This window comes from Vombatus ursinus, unplaced genomic scaffold (assembly GCF_900497805.2).
Source record: "Vombatus ursinus unplaced genomic scaffold, bare-nosed wombat genome assembly UNPS02014768.1, whole genome shotgun sequence".
Lineage (NCBI taxonomy): Eukaryota > Metazoa > Chordata > Mammalia > Diprotodontia > Vombatidae > Vombatus > Vombatus ursinus.
The window spans coordinates 14,234,857-14,250,519 of record NW_020954546.1 but is presented as its reverse complement, the minus strand read 5'-3'; the positions used below and the strand labels follow the sequence as shown (position 1 = coordinate 14,250,519).

At 40.0% G+C, this 15,663-nt stretch overlaps 1 protein-coding gene across 9 annotated transcripts in view; it reads right to left on the bottom strand.

Annotated features, from left to right (window-relative positions):
• The window catches only part of GTF2I (general transcription factor IIi), a 91,104-nt gene that overhangs the window by 21,627 nt on the left and 53,814 nt on the right, over positions 1-15,663 (bottom strand). For all 9 annotated transcript variants that reach the window (XM_027861975.1, XM_027861977.1, XM_027861976.1 and 6 more), the window contains 6 exons: positions 9,523-9,621; positions 7,571-7,636; positions 5,360-5,543; positions 4,092-4,150; positions 1,147-1,218; positions 36-219 (listed from right to left, as the gene is read on the bottom strand). In XM_027861975.1, coding sequence (XP_027717776.1) covers positions 36-219; positions 1,147-1,218; positions 4,092-4,150; positions 5,360-5,543; positions 7,571-7,636; positions 9,523-9,621 — 664 coding nt within the window. The remainder of the gene's footprint in view (positions 1-35; positions 220-1,146; positions 1,219-4,091; positions 4,151-5,359; positions 5,544-7,570; positions 7,637-9,522; positions 9,622-15,663) is intronic.

The following is a 15,663-nucleotide window of genomic DNA, read 5'->3' as shown; positions in this document are numbered from 1 at the left end:
AAGCCATTTTTTTTTGTACCCCAATATTAACTTACCTTTTGATTACAAATTTAATTCTGTTGCCCACTTGAATGATTTTTTCCAGCCTTGGGATCCCATACCAGGATGGGCTTCTAAAAGGAATGTTTTCTGGGAGCCCTTCCACATACAGATCATTCGGATGTGCCTCAAACTTCTGGTAAGGCACAGCCTTGGCTTCAGTGCTTCCCAAGGCCTCAGCTGTACAAAGAGAGAAAATCAAGAGTGCATCTTTGACAAAAAGCCAGAACGTTCTAATAATCTCTAACAATCAAGGCAGCCAACATGCACACCCTGCAGCTACAGAGAGGGACCTGTTGCTTAACCTTTCCCCGTATGTAGTGCTTTGCTTGTGGCCACTTCACAGAAACCTTTCCCGTCTCACTACACTGTACTCCCCAGTTGGGTCTTGTTCATCCAGTGGCACAGGCCTCCTGGCTGTTCCACAAACAAAAACCTCCACCTCTAGGCTTGGGGCATTTTTGCTGGCTGTCCCCACATCTAGAACGCTCTCCCTCTTCCCCTCTGACCACTGACCTCTCTGGCTTCCTCTAAGTCCCAACTAAAATCCACCTTCTCCAGGAAGCCTTTCCTGATCCCTGTTATTTATCTATTTATCCTGTCTATACCTTCTTTGTACATGGTTGGTTTCATGTTGTCACTCCCATGAGACTAAAAGTAGCAAATTCTGGAGAGCAGGGACTCTTTCATCTTTCAACTGCATTCCTAGTGCTAAACACATTGCTTAGCAAATAGCAGAAATTTAATAAATGCTTACTGACCAACTCCTAAATCTGATGTAGCATAAAGATATGGGAAAGGCCATTTTTTAAAATATCCCAAACTTTCTCAGTTTGCCAATTTAATTTGACCATTATATTCAAGTTTTTAAAAAATTCTCAGGCATTATATGAGGTATTACTGTTCTGTTTACTGCATTTACTAATTAATATTTCTTCAAAAGCACCATGGCCAAGCATTTAAATCAATAGAGCTACAGTTGGTCATCTAATTTCTTTTTTGGGGGGGGGGGGAGTGGGGGATGGTGACAGAGGATTTCAAGAGACCCTTCATTTTTAATATGAAATCACTTTACTGTAGAATATAAGCACTGATCAATGTGCTTACCAAATTTTTTGCAGAACAGTTGATCTACCATCTTTCTTAATTTGGTGATCCTGGCGTACCATTCTTCTTTCACTGTACCAGTAAAAAACAAAAAAGAAAATCATGGAATTAACTATTAGAAAAAAATAAAAGCTAAAACTCTATACGTAGGAGTCATCATTTTTAAACTATCTTGGACCCTATCAATTTATCCTGAGATATCTGATGCTCTTAGAAGAATTGCTCGTTAGAAAACAACATTTCTGAACGATCACTGAAAATCCACAAGTGACACAACCCACAGATGATCACTAAGTATCCCTAGAATCAGCTACTGGAAAGTCCTTTCAATTAACTATACAGTTTAGAACACAAGGCCTGTGAAACATCTGGGAGGGTACAACTAAAGGGTAGTTTACTTTCCCCCACATGAGCACATTCCCTTAATATGCACCGTCTTGCTGAAGCAACCAGGGAGAAAACAAGGTCTTCCGAGGGGTTATTTATTAATTAATTAGCATCAAGTTGAAGAAAAGGGCTCCCCCAAATGCCTTCACTCTGCTCACTCAAAGCAACTGATTCCTTTCCAGCTTTGTCAACTTTCACCTTCCTAACAAACAAATAAGAATAATAATAACAAACAATCTCATCCTTATTAACAGTGACTGATATGCCCAGAGCACTTCACAGGTGAAAAGGCATCTCTCCTACCCACCATCTCATCAGAAATTCACCCCTACTTTCTCACAGATATTATTATTCCCATTTACAGATGAAAAAAGATCGAGGCCCAGAGCAGTGACGGGGTTTGCCCCAGGTCACACAGGCATGGGAAGTGGGTGGAAGTCATTCCTGACTTGTGGCCCGCATCCTATTCCCTAACATGCTGCTTCCAGAATCCAAAGTGTAAGCTATACTCAACAGAACACTCTGAATTTCCATTTCGTTCTGGGATTCCAAGGAACAAGCAGATGCTAAAGAAATTCAACCAGGCTAAACCCTCCAGGAGGAGCAGTGTGTACTTAATCACTAGGAACTGGCACTGCCTAGATTATAAAAATGAAACGTACCAGGAAGGTGGCAAGTTGAGACCCTTTCAAAGACTGACTCGGTTTCTAAGTTTTAAACACCAACGTGGTTAATTTCTTTAGTTAGCCAGTTTAGCAACTGCCTTTGGAAAAAATAATAAGTTAATTCAGCACTGTTTCCGAAAACCAGAAGCGTTAACAGGGTGAGGAGGTGTGGACACCTTCCGGCTACCTCCCTTGTCCAGGTGCTACTTCAAAGGTCATGGTGATGCCCAGACTTCCCAAGGCTCAGAAAAAGCCTCACATGGGCACCTGGCATGGGATTTCCTCCTACTCCCTTCCTGTCTCTCCCTCCTGCTTCTTGTTACCCAATCAAAGTTTTTCTTGTTTTTTTTTTTTTTGTTTTGTTTTGTTTTGGGGGTTTTTTTTGGTGAGGCAACTGGGGTTAAGTGAATTGCCCTGAGTTACACAGATAGTGAGTGTTATATATCTGAGGCTGGATTTGAACTCAGGTCCCCCTGACTCCAGGGGGAGGGCTGTATCCATTGTGCCACCTAACTACCCCTCTCTTTGGTTTTTAATGGCCATTATCTACCTACCCCAAATTTGCTTCACTGTCCTAGTTGGCCATCCACACTGAGTCCTTGCCTGAAGGCGCCATGTCCTGTGTCACTTGGCCCTTTCACTTCCTTCCGGCTCCATCTTCACACAGAACCCCACCCACCCCTTCTGTCTTGCCCTCTCTGTGTTGCTGTCTTCCCCCAGTAGAATGTAAGCTCTTATAAAATGCTCCAAATCACTACTGATTAGAGAAATGCAAATCAAAACAACTCTGAGGTACCACATCACACCTATCAGAATGGCCAACATGACAAAACAGGAAAATGTAAATGTTGGAGAAGATGTGGGAAAATTGGAACACTAATGCATTGTTGGTGAAGTTGTGAAATGATCCAACCACTCTGGAGAGCAATTTGGAACTATGCCCAAAAGGCTATAAAAATGTGCAATAGCACTTCTAGGGCTGTATCCCAGAGAGATCATAAAAATGGGAAAAGGATCCACATGTACAGAAATATCCATAGCAGCTTTTTCTGTGGCAAAGAACTGGAAACTGAGGGGATGCCCATCAGTTGAGAAATGGCTGAACAAGTTTTGGTATATGAATGTGATGGAATATTATTGTGCTATAAGAAATGATGAGCAGGCAGACTTCAGAAAAACCTGGAAAGACTTGTATAGACCGATGTTGAGAGAAGTGAGCAGAACCAGGAGAATCCTGTACACAGTAACAGTCACGCTATTCGATGACTGATATTGATAGACTTAGCCCTTCTCAGCAATGCAAGGATCTAAGACATCTCCAAAAGTCTCACGATGGAAAATGCTATCCACATCCAAAGAAAGAACTATGGAGTTTGAATACAGATCGAAGCATACTATTTGCTGTTTTTTTTTCCTTCTGTTGTGTTTTGTTTCCTCTTTCTTGTAGTTTCTCCTATTGGTTCTGATTCTTCCTTACAACATGACTAACGTGAAAATGTTTAATAGGAATGTATATGTATAGCCTATATCAGACTGCGCACCATCCTGGGGGGAGGGGGGAGAAAAATTTTGAACTCAAAAGCTTATGGAAGTGATTGTTGATTTAAAAAAAGAACATAAGCTCTTTGAGGAGGGATTGTCTCATTTTCTGGTTTTTGTATCCCTAGCACTTTGCACAAGGCCTGGCACACAGGAAGAGTTTAATAAATGCTCAGTATTTCTGTATCTAAATTTGGGTGGAAATGGAATACATGAGACTCTATTGTAATGCTAATACATCAAATAGAGTTACCCAAACAAGAATACTATTCAAAGTAATGGCTATTCATTAATACATGAAAATGAAGGCTCAAAAAACTTTCTAATTTGGCATAACAAATATTAAACTCAGACCTCCTGAAGTTGGTTTTTCTAGCTGTAAGTCTTCTCGTGTTGAATTGAGAAGTTCATGTCTGAAAGGTGAAAGGAAATAACAACTAATGAACAGGTCAAATTTACAAAATTAATTAGTATTCAAATGTCAAAGCAAAGTAATAGAAAAAACAATCTGGACTCCTAGTATTTAGGCCCAAGTGGATACTTAACTCAAGATGGCCGAACAAAGTAAGTCCAAATGGTAAATTACTAAGTCTCATCCATCATGTCCTTTTCACAAATGTCCAGATCACAGAGATAAGTTCACAATCAAGGTTTTCTTTAAGGCATAAGGTGGTGTCAATGAAAGGACCTAAAAATGTCTCTATCCATAATTTAAGACTTTTTTTTTTTGGCTTCTCTATACCTAGCCATTTCAATATTCTCATTATATCAGGAAAATATTACATCATTCACATCACATCAAGAGACATGCTCATCAATATTTTTTGGGAGCCAAAATTGTAACTATCTACTTTTAAGCCTGGTTTATTTCCGTAAGATACCCCTCAAAATCAGCTATTTGTTGCCTAAAATAGTTACCGAGTCAATCTATTCAGGCCCACAGTTTGGATGAATTAAATAAAGACCTGTATGCCACCTTACTTGTATAAATTGAAGATGAGATTTTACATAAAATTCCATCACAGCTTTAATCATTTACATTAGAGATCTTCCTTAAGCACCATGGATAAATAAAATAATTTTGACAGACCTTAAAGATGGTAGAGAACAAATTATGAAATACTAATAGGAATGAATGAGGTTTGAAATGGTTTAAGAAAAAGAGCGGGGTCAAGAGAAACCCCAAAGTTATGTCTCCATCATTAACCTATAAAATTGGCCTTCTGGGTAAGGAAAACATACAGGTCCATCTCTGTCCCAAAGAACATCTAGCAGCGGCCACATTCCTCTGGCCTGAGAGTCAACATTTGTACAAGGGTTGGACCAAAAAAGCACTTTAGATGCATTAACATCAGGTTCTGGTGACAACTCAATGGGTGGACTGTACAAATAGTTGTATCCCTCCTCTGCAGATGAGTAAACTGAGGAGGAAGCGCTTAACAGGCACAAGGGCCAAGATCTGAACCCAGGTCACCTGAATCCAAATACAGGAGTCTTTCTACCAGAACACAAGAACACTTCTAAAATACAGATCCAATTTTTTTCAGCAATGATTTCTACAGTCAACTACAAAACGTATGTAACAGATTAAAAAGAAGTATGTAATTCCAGACAATTCTTACTTCTTAATCACAAACCGAATCCTCTCTTTTGCAAGCAATATCCTTTCCAGACGAGGAATTCCATAGGTAGATGGCCTTCGAAAAGGAATCCCTTCAGGCAGTCCTTCCACATACAGGTCCTCAACATGAGACTGGAAGAGGGGGTAAGGGATGGCCACCGGGCCTTTGGCTTTTATAGCTTGAGCTTTAAAGAAAAAGAGACTCAGGTCAGAGTGTATAAACACGTAGCTGTCTACAAGCATCAACGGAAGACACAGGCTTGTTGGCCATCAAGAAGTGCTGGGAAACATCAAGAGGCTGAGCCTACTCAGTGCCAAATCATCAGTTTTACTGGTTTTTATGCAAAAATAACTGCCGTTCTGGGTCAAACAGCCGGAAGATTTAAAACACCATTAGACAAGACCAGTGGTGGAGGAGATATGTAAGCACAAGCTCATCTTAGTTTTTAGATTTACAAAAAGCTTATTTTTTCTTAGTGGGACAATAGCAATCGCAAACATCCTGTAGCAACTGGGAAACAAAGAATGGGGGCAAGTATTGATATATTGTTAGAAAATGTACAAGATTCGCTTGGTAATCTTATTTTTACCAACCATTAAAATACAGTAGTTCCTACATTTAACATTCAGAGTTCACGAAAATATCCTTAATTTGTTTTCCCTTGAAATAAGCAATTTTAAAGTAATCTTTATTATGCAAAAAACAAAAAAAAAACATCAAACCCTGCAGATCATCTATTTCCCAATATGCACATCACGTTCTTTCCAAGACTCGGGACTTTCCTTCAATTCTCTACAGTGCCAAGAGCTTTCTGGTTAGTGAGATTTGTACAAGGCCCAGCTCTTCTTGTTCCTAAGCCTTACATCAACTCCCCTACTTTGTTACTGAGCAGGCAGTTTTATCAGACACTGCTATCACTCATATAACTCATTTATTTCAAACAGAAATATCCTGATGGTAACAGTGTTCAAAATGTCTGAGTAGAATCCAATAGCTCAATTGCTGATTTAGCTTTAGAATAACAGTGGTTATCCTTTACTGGTTATTTTCATATCAAAAGAAAAATGCTACAAAACTCTCCAATATAAGGACGTTTTAAAAACAATCTTAAGCTTGTAATATAGTAGGACAGCTTTGTTACTAAAAAAAAATCATTTAAAATATTTTAAATTGTGTTGTTTTATCAAGCAAAGAACAAATTTTAATTTTTATCATAATTCAGTTCAATATAAGTTTAACTTGAGTTTGTGTAGATAGGATTTGAAAAGGAAAATGAAACAAAAACAGCAGACGAATTCCTTTTTTCTGCTTTTCACAAAACTTACATATGAAAGCAAGTGATAAGTTTTGATTTTCAATTCCCTCAATAAGGACAGGAGTGGTACTCAGAACTTAAGAAATTATGAAGACACTGTAAACTATTTTCCATAAAGAAGATGGAATTTTAAAGTCTTCAGAAGGTTACAGATCGAGCATTGTCGGAAAAAAGTTATTTAAATAAAATAACACCAGACAAGCTGATCAAGCAAAACAAACAAACAAAAAATCCAAACCACTTTTAAAAAATGAAGAAATGACTTAATTCATTAGCTCAGCATTTCATTTCAGATATTCAAGTACTAACAGATTATATTTTACTGTGAGTCACAGGTATTCCTTTTAAAGGAAACATGCCAGGTTATTCAAATGTAGTAAGTAGATTCTCATGCTGAAAGTAATCTACTAATGGTATTTTATACTCTTATATAATGTTTACTGTCAGCAGTCAAATGCAAAAGAAACATTTCTCTGACCAGAAAATGCTAAAATGTGGAAACTCAGACGGAAACACCTCACATACTATGCTGCAGTTGAACTGTTTCTTAGGTGTGAAGATAGGAATCGCTTCTTCCTGGCATAGTAAATACAGTAAGATGCCGGCATTTTTTCCTTTGTAAAAGACTCTCTAAAATGAACTTCCTTCATCTTTACCAATCTCTTATCCTATATAAGAAGCAGCCCAGTTGTTAGGGAAATGCCCTGGTCAGCAACTCTATAGTTTACTTAGCCTCCTAAATGTAATAAAGGCCCACCCACCAGGATTCTCAGATTTTAGTCCCTGCTGAGGTGGTCCCAGCACAAGGTAAAAAAGAAATGGCCCAGTCCTGCCAGAGTCAAAGGGATGCCCCTCCCTACCACGTATAAAAATCAGCCTGCACAGCTTAGACATACCGTATTTTCTTTCAAACAATTCTTCGACTTGTTTTCGTAGATCAGTAATTCGAGCATTCCATTTCTCTGAAAATGGAGAAATGCTACATTAGAACATGAAAGAATGAGCCCTAACCAATTCTAGTACGGTAAGATGCATAATCCCTCCCCTCACATGCTAGGCCTAAAGCAATCATCTAACAAGGTGAATATGATTAAAACGACACCTCCTAACACCAAGGATTTCTGCAGTACCTTCTCATAGGCCCTTACTTTTCTATGCTAAAGGATGGCCCAAGTCCTCACCGGAGGGGAAAAATGCAGGCAGAAAGGACTATGGCATCTGTGCAAGGTTTCAAATACTCAGTTTCAAGAGACCACTAGAGTTAGATTCCAATTTCCTAACTCCCAGGTCAGTTTTCTTTGTTATTTTAAACTATGTCTTTCTTCCTATGCAAATGGACTCTAAAATGAAAGGACGTTATGACCTACTTTAGTTAACACATAGTAATTTCTAGTAAGAAGAAGAAGTGATGAAATGTTTAAAATATTCTTTCCAAACTTGTGAAAATGCCAAAACGTTTTTTTAAAACACAAAAACATGTTATGCTAAGTACACAAATGGTTTCCCTTCAGTCCCTTAACAGAGGTGTCATATATCAAGAAGCAAAGCATTTGGTCTCTAAAAATTACACATACCTAGGAAATGGTAAAATGCAGAAATGTTTTTAAGTTTAATGGGAAGATTTCCATCACTTAGAAATGCTAATTTCCAAATGAAGGAGCCTGACATTTTCTGACTTCAGGGCTATCAGTGGGGCCTTATAATGCAAGTTATCCAAATTCAGCACTTCATGCTAAAGAGGAGAAAACAACAGGCTTGGGAATGGCTGCATTTCCACAACTCCTATAAATGCCTTTATGCCTATCATGCCTTTCTTTCTTTCCACCACCAAATTTAAGGCAAATTCAAGTAATCTGGGGCAATAAACCTGATGAAGTCTTAAGACTGATAATCATAAAAAACTAATATGAAAAATACTACTTACATGTAAAATGCACTTTTTAAGAATAGTAGTTTCAGGGCCAAGAAAATATTGAGTTTGCTACAATTCCTGGTGAATCTCTTCGAAAAAATACTTTGGTTCACCACTTTTGGTGTATGTCTGCTTAACAAAGCAGGCTGCCCTAAATCCAGAGATTACCATTCAAAAGGACTAAGGGTAATTTAAAACTGCATATAACAGAAAAAAGCCAAACTATTCTGGCAAAACAAAACAGCTCAAGGCCACACTAAAGGGCCGGGTTCTCATCCCAAAGGAGATTATGCTACTTCCCAGAAAGAGCTGTCTGTCTTGCTCAAGTACTAGGGGGCATCAGCACACAAAGGTGCCCAGCACACAACTGGCTCTGTGTGACTTGGTCACTGGTCTGAGACTGGTCCCACACAAGCCTGCATGGGCACCTTTCATCAAACAGCTCGCCCTGCAGCGGTCAGTCCATCCCTTTCAGACTCTTCCACGGTAGACCCCTTAGTGCCCCAAGAGAAGGAGTCAGCTCCAATCCCCATCACCGCAACTGACCAGGGGCAAGGGGTGCCTTGGCCTTCATCCTTATTCCCTCTCCCTAGGTCAGATGTGTGAATGTCTACAGTCATTTCTGCCTTAGATTTTCAAAACATACTTCTACTAGGTAGGAGGCAATTTGCTCTTCAGGGGCCTCCAAGTGCTTCTGAAGGAAAAAAAAAAACAGCTTTCGTAAGCCTGAAGTGTGCTCCAACAGATGGGGACGTTCTCATGCCTCTTATGTGAGGGAATGTCGGAGGTGGTTTTCCAAAAGATTATGCTGTAACAATAATTTCGAATGTGCAGTTCAGAGAATTCTACATGTGCTTAATTCACTTTTTTTTCCCACAGCCCAAAGGACAAGAAATTAAAAGGAAAACCACAGAACTGTTTCAATGTAAAACTTACCGAAATTGAATTCCCTCACTTTTCTTTTTCCAGCATTGGCCGCCTCATTGACTGGCTCAGTGTTCTTTGGTTTCTTGCTGGGTGGCGAATAGTCATCATCTTAAAAGGAAAAGAGAGTGGTCATTGCTGGAAGTGTCCAGAAATTTAGAAATCCAAGGATAATAAAAAGGGATCCACAATTTAGAAACTGTCAATTCATGAGAAAACATGCTACTTTCGAAGCTGTTTCAAATGCAGCGTTAGCTGTGTTTTTATTTTTCCTAATTCACAACTTTAAAGCTCCCATAGCCTCCAATTTTCCCGGGTCTGGACTGTGAACTTTCAAACGGCTACAAATGATCAAATCCAGTTTCCTGACAGCAGGCCCAAGAAAGTGTAACAAAAATAGAGGATGACAATGATGGGCAACTAAAGCTAACATCACTATCTTTTAGTCATCAAATGGAGTTCCGATGAACTAATTGTTCTTGGAGGTTACTGTTTGCTGAACAGATGAATGTTCCAAGAGGCAGACCCTAAAAGAAACCTTCTGGGAGAATGACCAAGCTGGTAACTCTTGCAAAGCAGACTAACTTTAACTGTAGGGAAATGTTTATGTGTCTAGTGTCTATCAGTACTTATTTTAATATTTCGCTATTGCTTTTTCTCATTTTAAAAACAAAAACCACCAATGTTTTCCTACCAGGCCAAAAAAAATCCTTTACTTCAATGTTTAGGGAACTGGAGCTAAGCCCTTGTCCTTCAGAAAGCTCTAGTTCACATCCTTCTATCGAGACGGGGTTCACAACTTTATGAGCCCCTGGCACAGTGTCGCACTCAGGCCTCAGGGATCCCTTTGCTCTGGTCAGGTCTATCTTTCCCTTACCTCAAAAAAGCCCCAAAGATTTTGGGGGTTGGGGAGGGGCCAAGTGCCCAGGAAATCCCACAGAGCTCTATACCAGGTGTTACTGAAGCACTCTATCATAACAGGCATAATAAAATAGTGCCTGAAGATAGTTCTATGTGCTTATACATAAAACATGACTACAAAACCAAATTTAACTTTAACAAATAGAACCAAATTTGTTAACTAAACAGAACTGGTATTTAACTGACAAAGAATTAACGACCTAGAAGCCACAAAGGAAGTAATGAATATGGACTAAACAGAACAAATGTACATCCTTCTTAGAGGTAAAAAGGCCCTGAGGGGCAACCTTGCTCCACCAATACTAGGATATAGCGACATAAGCAGCACAATTGGGACCTTCAGGGCGGGGAAAGCGCTCCATATCTCTAAAGGCAGCACATTCATTTTTGGAGAGCTCTTTTCCTTATATTAAGCCTAAACAGCCCCACCAACGTCCCAATTCATGCCCTATGGGGCCAAATAAAATAAGTCTAATCTCATGGTCACACGACAGCCATTCAAACACTCCAAAGCAGGCCATCAAGTCTTTCTTCTTCAGGTTTCTTTGGGAGACAAAAAGTTTCCAACAAGAACAATTAAATAAAAGGTGACCTCCAACATCATTCAAAGAGGTTGTAAGTGGTAACTTTCCCAAGGAAATGACTGCAATTTGACAATACCAGTGCCCTCCCTTAGGTAGGTCACCTCTGTCACACGGGAGCAGGGCTGCCCTTTCAAGTCCTCACCTTCTCTCTTCTCAGGCACTCCTTACTTAGCCTCCCCTCCAAGCTCAAACAACTGCCAAGGCAGAGAGGGAAGAAGGAGTTCCCACACTTAAGGACCACAAAAGTTCTTCTTCAGATTCACACATATTCCACCTACTCCCTTGCCCCACAGCAATTTCAGGTAAACAAAAGCAGTTTTTGTAAATTCCCAGTTCGGTGGTTAAATGGAAAGTTAACATTATTCATAAACTAGACAGCTAACTTCACTTGGACAAATATTCCTTAAAAATAAGGGAGGCAAAATTCATCTCAACATTTAAAAGGGTCTTTACCTAATCTAAAAGTCCTTCCACCTCTAACCTATTACAATTTTTATAATTTAATAGTAATAATTTACATTTTTATAAATTTAAAGTAACTTGGTAAGAATAGGGCCTGGTAAGGATGGGAAATGGGGCCTGAAGGGAACTAAAAGACATAAAATGGCCTACTGCAAGTTCAGAACTCAGAAAATGGCAACTCCAAGAAACACAAAGGACAGAAGGACAATGAAATGACAGCTGCAGGACAGCCCAAGATCAACACAGAACTCTCCATTCAGGTTTTAATTAGTTCCAATTTGAGGTCAAGAAATAGGTGTGTGGGAAAGAAGAGGAAGAGCTTCAGTAGGCTCCCTTCTATGCTTCTGAAAAGGAAGCTGGATAAAGAAAGAGAAAAAGCAGGGCATGAGAACAGCCATACCTTCTACCTAGAGCTGTCCATAAATTTACCCCACAATGACATTCATTTAAAATACCCTCGAGAGGAACACATGCTCAAGTAGACAGATACCCCGAAATCCACTGATCTAAAACAAACATTCAAGGATGGCCTAAGACAAGACTGTACAATGACAGACATGGTTGGTAGCATCACACTGTCTTGGAAAAGGACAAGAGACCCCAAATTCACACATGCTACAATGGGAAGAAAGTCTAAAACAACGTGATGAGGAAATGCCAAATGATGCTTCGGGTGTTTAGGGGCTGGGAATTGTCTTCCACCCACTAATCCTGGGAGTCTCCAAAGGCTCTGTCCTAGTCTCTTCTCTTCACCCTCTCTACTGTTTCTCTGAGTGATCTCTTCAGCTCCCATGGAATCAATGATCATCTCGATGCTGATCCAGCCCTAACCTCTTTCCTAACCTCCAGCCTCACATCTCCAAATGCCTATTCAACTATGAGTCCTAGAGACGTCTTTAATGCTGCAAGTCCAAAAGTGAAAGTTATCTTTCCCTCCACTTGCAAACTTCCCTGCGATTGTCAAGAGCACCATCACCCTTCCAGTTACCCACTTCCAAACAAGATGTCATTATCTCTCAACCCCAACCCCCCCCCCCCCATATTTAATCTATTGCCAAGGCCTGTCAAGTCTACCTTCAAAACCTATCTCCCATACATCTTCTCATCTTTTGACACTGTTGCCAGCCTGGAGGAGGTCTTCATCACCTCACACTTGAATTGCTGCCCTACCATGGAATGGAATCCCTGGCTCCAGCTTCTCCCCAACTCCGGTCCAAACTCCATCCCCCTGGTAAACTGATCTTCTAAAGCAGTTCTGATGATACATTCTCATCAACCCCGCCATAAACTCCAGTAGCTCACTATTTGCTTCCAAGGTCAAGTATAAAAATCCTCTGGTGGGTTTTGTTTAAAGCCTGTGGGCATTTTCTCCTGTACCTGGCTTTCCCTCCTCCTTTCTCCTGGTCTCCCTAGCTTCCTTTAAGACCCAACAAAAATCAAAGCATTTCCCAATGTCCTTTAATGCTAACTCCTTTCCTGAGTTGATTGCTTCCAATTTCTCGGTTTATAAGTTCTTTGCACACACAATTGCTGGCATGGCATCCCCATTAGACTGGGAGCTCCTGGAGAGCAGAACTGGTTTTTACCATTCTTTGTATTTCTAAGTGCTTAGCACAAGGTCAGGTACATAATAGTTGCTTAATAAATCCTTAAATGGGATAGGCAACATATCTGTAATTATCGTCTTGGACACTTAGCTGGGGCAATGAGAGGTGAAATGACTGGCCCGTGGTCCAAGTAGTATGTATCAGAGACGGGCACTGAATCCAGGTCTTCCTTACTCCCTGGATACCTCTCCTTAGAACCTCTAAATAAATATTGCTGCTCAAATTATATTGTCCAATTAAAGATCAATTCATTAGTTGTCTGGTTCATTATTTGATTTGTAAGCATTAGTCAAAGGCAAGTTGTCCATATTAAAATTTAAAAGGCCACACAATTCCCAGGTTCAGCACCAGTCACAATCCCAAGTTAGAATGTTTATCAGCATTTCAAAGCAGGAATTGTTCAACTGTTTAAGATGGTGCACTCTCACAATTTGGGGGTACTTAGGTAGTCTCATAACCCTTTCAGAAAAGGCCAGAAGTTGCTGGTTTCTCTCTTGTATAAACTTCCAAAGGCCTGACCTTTGAAATAGTAAAATTCAGCTTTGTCGTTGTTTTGATGACAACTGTCATAATATCATAGAAATTTGGAAATGGAAGTGACCAAAGAAACTTCTTCTAAGTCTAAGTCACCCATCACAGAGAGCATCACACTGCTGTGATTGTAGTCACATGGCTATTAAGTTAATGACAGTCCTGGGAATCAACCTGGATCTCCAGACTTCTTATTCAATTCTATTTCACCAAATGTGAAGAAAACAACAACAACAACTTTCTGATGAGTGATTGCTGACTCCAAGTGTCACTACTGAGTTATTTTCATAATTTAAGACAGGAGCACAAAGCTACGAGGCATGAGTCAGGGTCAAAGTTTCATATGGAAGTTACACATCTGTTCTGCCTTAGAGACTATTTCTCTCCGTAATAAACCTTCTGGTCAAGGTACACTCACATTAGTAAAGCAAGAGGAGAAGTTTTTTCTGTCCCTTCATGTTACGCATAGAAACACCAAGTCGTGATTAAAATGAAATGCAAAATGTAACATATGGCAGTGAAACATACTTGACATTGTAATCATTACAAATTCAGTCAATATTAGCTTATTCATTCATACTTTTCCTGCATCTTTCAAGTACATGGAAGATTTTTTCCACTGTAATTGCTTTCAAAGTCTGAAATCCTCTGAAATTCCCATTTTACAAAAACCAACTGGCTGCGTCTTTCCTTGATTGTTCAGAAGCCGCAGAAACAACAAACACAGAATTCTCAACAACTAACAATGAAATTACATCCATTCGAACTACTAGCCATCACAAAATCCTTCCAGGATGAGGGCTGCCATATCACAAACATACTGATGCCTATCACATGCGTCCTGCCAGCTTATCCCACCTTACATACCTGAAGGAATAAGGATGGAAACTACCCCCAAACACAATCAGTTTTTATACACTACCACCACTCAGAATAGGAATAACGGGACTCCAATCGTCACTAGCTACAACGAGGGTGACATGACACCTCTTTAAATGAGGGGCTTCTTTCTGGCTAACCTGAGAAAGCATGTCCTAGAGAATGACTGCACAGCTCTGACAAATACTTAAACTGACTGGAAGACTCAATTTTGAGGGGGTGTCACCAGGTGGCTCTGAAGTATGCAGTCCCTATTTCTATTCTTAGGCAAATACACTCGAGAAAAGCTGGTCAATTATTGCAGGAATGGGTGTCAGAGGTCACCAAGGAGCGAGTCAAAACATCAGCCTATATTTGTTCCCACTAATGGAAAAGTAAGTCAAAGGACATACTTTACTGATAGTGGATTTGTATATGAAGGACAGTATATTGTTGATATCATTGTTAAACGTATCTGATGAAGTCTCTGAAAAGAGTTTTTTAAAAATGTTATTAAGAAACATAAGTTCTTATAAGTAATTAATAAGCTACTAGACTAGGATTTGTTTCTAAAACGTAACAGGCTTGAGAACACTCTAACATTTTAAAAAATCACAAGCGCTATACATGCAGCTAGAATGGCCATGGTCTGAACTGTGTCTCATGCTGACGTCAGTTGTATCTGTTGGCAAGTGTCCAGAACCATTTTGCTTAAGTCAGCAATTTGGTTTGGCTAGCCAATGCCAACATAAGGACTGGCACTCAGCCAACCTTTACAACAGGTCATTTTCGAAGATCAGCTAAATTCTGACCTGTCACTTTGGTCAAACTGGTGCCATCTGGACATTAGACCTAATAAACAGTATATGACGAGCTAACCCAGGAGAGAGCTCGCTCCAGCAGGTCAGTCTGAGGAAGGCTTGGAGAGGCCTCTGGTGATGGACAGCCTGTCCTCAAAGGACCAGCCTAGCTATGTTCAGAGGAGCTACCAGACCACAGCAAAACCATAAGGGGCTGGTTGTGATCAGCTCTGCTGAACTACTAAAGAAGTACCAGCCCTTGTAGGGAAAGGTCCAACAACAATACATATGGATGCTGAAAATCATATCAGGGGGTCGGTCATGTGGCAACTTCAGGCATGGAACACACACACACACACACACACACACACACACACACACACACACACA